The sequence below is a fragment of the Phalaenopsis equestris genome, unplaced genomic scaffold, assembly GCF_001263595.1.
Source record: "Phalaenopsis equestris unplaced genomic scaffold, ASM126359v1 Scaffold218606, whole genome shotgun sequence".
Lineage (NCBI taxonomy): Eukaryota > Viridiplantae > Streptophyta > Magnoliopsida > Asparagales > Orchidaceae > Phalaenopsis > Phalaenopsis equestris.
Window position 1 is genome coordinate 1 of NW_018237036.1, and position 3,194 is coordinate 3,194.

The 3,194-nt window shown below is 34.1% G+C and overlaps 1 protein-coding gene across 1 annotated transcript; it reads left to right on the top strand.

The window, feature by feature from the left end:
• Window positions 1–595: 595 nt before the first annotated feature.
• On the top strand, window positions 596–1,276 carry LOC110037309 (LOB domain-containing protein 28-like). The gene is made up of 2 exons (XM_020741919.1): window positions 596–787; window positions 1,067–1,276. Exons 1-2 carry the CDS (start codon window positions 596–598, stop codon window positions 1,274–1,276), a joined length of 402 nt encoding a protein of 133 aa, XP_020597578.1.
• Window positions 1,277–3,194: the final 1,918 nt, after the last annotated feature.

Here is a 3,194-nt window from a genome sequence, read left to right on the forward strand (position 1 = left end):
CGGGAGCGGGATCGAAAGGCGATAGGCGGGATTGGGATCGGGCTCCAGCACAACAATATATGTGTTGAGAAGAAAATAAATTTATAACTCTTTGAGTTACTTGAGCAATTCATAAGTAACTTGGGCCACTAGAAAGAAAGCATTAAATGCCACTTTACAACTTTAACTTCAAGGAAATCAGAGCATTGTTGAATCATGTGAAGTATAGGGTTCTGCTGAAGAACCTAAACTTCAGAATGTGAAAACTAGGGTTAGAACTTCTTCTTTTATAAAATTTTCTCAAGCGTGGAGAGTTATAGGTAAAAAGCTCAATCCACAAAACCTCATAAATTTCAATTTCCTGACGTAATCACATAATAAACTAAGACAACTACATTGTCTACAGTGCTCGTATTTCTCTTCCTAACTCTGTCGTGGAGCGGCAGCAGCATCAAATGACTTAAATCGCGAATACAACATTACTTTGATTTTCTTGAGCATTAGAAATTTGTGCATCCATCCATATCAACATTGGAACGGCAAACATCTCCTCCCGCCCCATGAGTTGTGACCATTATTTAAAGCATCTTTTCACAATTCCTGTAATATTGGAATCATGAGCTCTATGGATTTCCAATCACTCTCATGCTGGGCGAAGCCGGAGCTCCCATGTGCGGCGTGCCGCCTTCTCCACCGCCGTTGCACCACAGACTGCATGCTGGCGCCATACTTTCCTTCAGACAACTCCGACAAATTTGCCGTCGTGCACAAGGTGTTCGGGGCAACTAATGTGATCAAGATGCTTCATGTGAGCTAATCTCTTCTCATCATTCATCAACTTCAAAATATAAAAAATTTGCTATCTGCCGTCTTTAAATAGGATAACATACATTTAAGGATATTCAATAATTGCTCGCTAGTCATACAATCAGTTTTCATGAACTGTAAATTGTAGCCCACATAAAATTAGTCTATTGGATCTTGTAGATGATCGAGGGAGAACGGAGAGAGGATGCGGTAAAAAGCATGATATGCGAGGGTTAGAGATCCAGTCCATGGGTGCACCACTGCAATTTTCAACTTGCAGAGTTGCATTGAAGAGCTACAAGAACAAATTCAAGGCGCAGAGAGGTTACTGCTGGAGTCACAGGAGCAGAAAAACCAACTGCTGTGTTTTCTAAATCAGCCGTTCGCTCCACCATACGAGGAAATGAGTGGCTGCGGTGGCGTCGAGAATGGCTTATTTGGAGATAGCTTAATGTTCATGGATCGTGCTTATGGATTTGACTCTGATTAGCGCTGAATTTCTTAAAAGAAGAATCAAAGTAGCTGTCTATATTTCTCGGTCCTTACTCATAAAGTTCCATGCAAACATTAACATCCGAGGTTGCTACAGAGAGCGGCCATCTATGTCTAAATGGAAAATATAATTGAAGTTGCAAAACAATCCCATGCTAACTTTGACTTGTATTTGCTTTTCCGGCAATTTAGTTATGCAATAAAGTCAACTGGCAAAACAATCCCATGCTAACATAATTTAAGGGAATGCTTGAAGAAAAATTAAGGGAAGAAGAAAACTTTGAGTATGAGAATGAGAATGAAGTAAAAAACGAGAATTTAGATTATGTTCAAAAAAAATTTGAGATTTTGGATCTTACGGAAATGATAATAAAAATCTTATTCCTTCGAGTATTAAACCACCTGAATTTGAACTGAAAGTATTACTTGCACATTTAAAATATGTGTTTTTAGAAGATTCATTTACATTATCTGTTATTATATCTTCTGATTTAATTGAATTTCAAGAGCAAAAAGTAGTGGAAACTTTGAAAAGATATAAGAAGGCCTTTGGATGGACTTTAGCGGACATTAAAGGAATCAATTCTTCAATTTGCATGCACAGAATTCTATTGAATGAACAATATGAACGTAAAGCTGATCATCAAGGAGATTAAAACTGATAATGCAAGAAGTTGTTAAAAAGGAAAGCTTAAAGTGGTTAGATGCTGGAATTATATATCCTATTTAAGACAGTGCTTGGGTAAGCCCAATTCACAGTGTTCCAAAGAAAGGAGGAGTGACCGTTGAAGTAAATGAGAAAAATGAATTAATTCCAACAAGATAAGTTACTGGTTGGTGAATGAATTTGTATAGATTAAAATTAAATATGACCACTAGGAAAGTAAATTCCAGCCAGTAGGAAAGATCACTTTCCATTACCATTTCTAGACCAAATGTTGGATAGATTGACAAGGAATAAGTATTATTATTTTTTATATGGAAAACTAAAATATTACTACTTTATTGATGGATATACTGGGTATCATCAAATTCCGATTGCTCTCGAAGATCAAGAAAAGACAACGTTTATAAACCCTTATGGAACATTTGCTTTTCTTAGAATGTCTTTTGGACTATGTAACACATCTGCAACATTTCAAAGATGTATGATGTCAATTTTTTGTAATTTAATTGAACGTGAAATAGAAGCATTTATGGATGATTTTTCACTATTTGGAACTTCGTTTGAATTATGTTTAAATAATTTAGAAAAAATTCTGGAAAATGTGAAAAAGTAAATTTAGTATTAAATTGAAAAATGTCAATTTATGGTTGAAGGATGAATTGTACTTGGGCATAAATTTTTGAAAATGGCATGAAACTAGATCTGGCAAAAATTCAAGTTATTACAAAATTACCGCCTCCTACTATGGTTAGAGGGGTAAAAAGTTTTCAAGGACATGTTGATTTCTACAGACGTTATATAAAAAAAAAATTTCAAAAATTACTAAACCATTATATCAAGTTTTAGAAAAGGATGCAAAATTTAATTTTAATGAGGAATGCTTAAAAACATTTGAATTATTAAAGAAAAATTAATCACAACTCCTATAATAGTTCTACTTGATTGAAGAAACCATTTGAAATAATGTATAATACTAATGATTATGTCAATGGAGCTGTTTCAGGGCAAAGGTATGCAAAAGTTTTTAAAGTAATATATTATGCTAGTAAAACTCTAAATGATGCTCAAATTAATTATACCACTACTGAAAGAGAGTTATTAGCTATTGTTTATGCTTTTGATAAGTTTATACCTTACTTATTTAGAGCTAAATGTATAATGCATACAAAACATTTTGCTATCAAATATTTGATGCAAAAGATAAATGCTAAACTGAGATTAATTAGATGGATACTTCTGTTGCAAGAGT

What these genes read in the sequence shown, in the direction of transcription:
- LOC110037309 (XM_020741919.1), top strand. Translation starts at nt 596, where the DNA reads ATGAGCTCTATGGATTTCCAATCACTCTCATGCTGGGCGAAGCCGGAG. An exon ending in ATGTGATCAAGATGCTTCAT is followed by an intron (nt 788 to 1,066) that starts GTGAGCTAATCT and finishes TTCAACTTGCAG; the next exon opens with AGTTGCATTGAAGAGCTACA.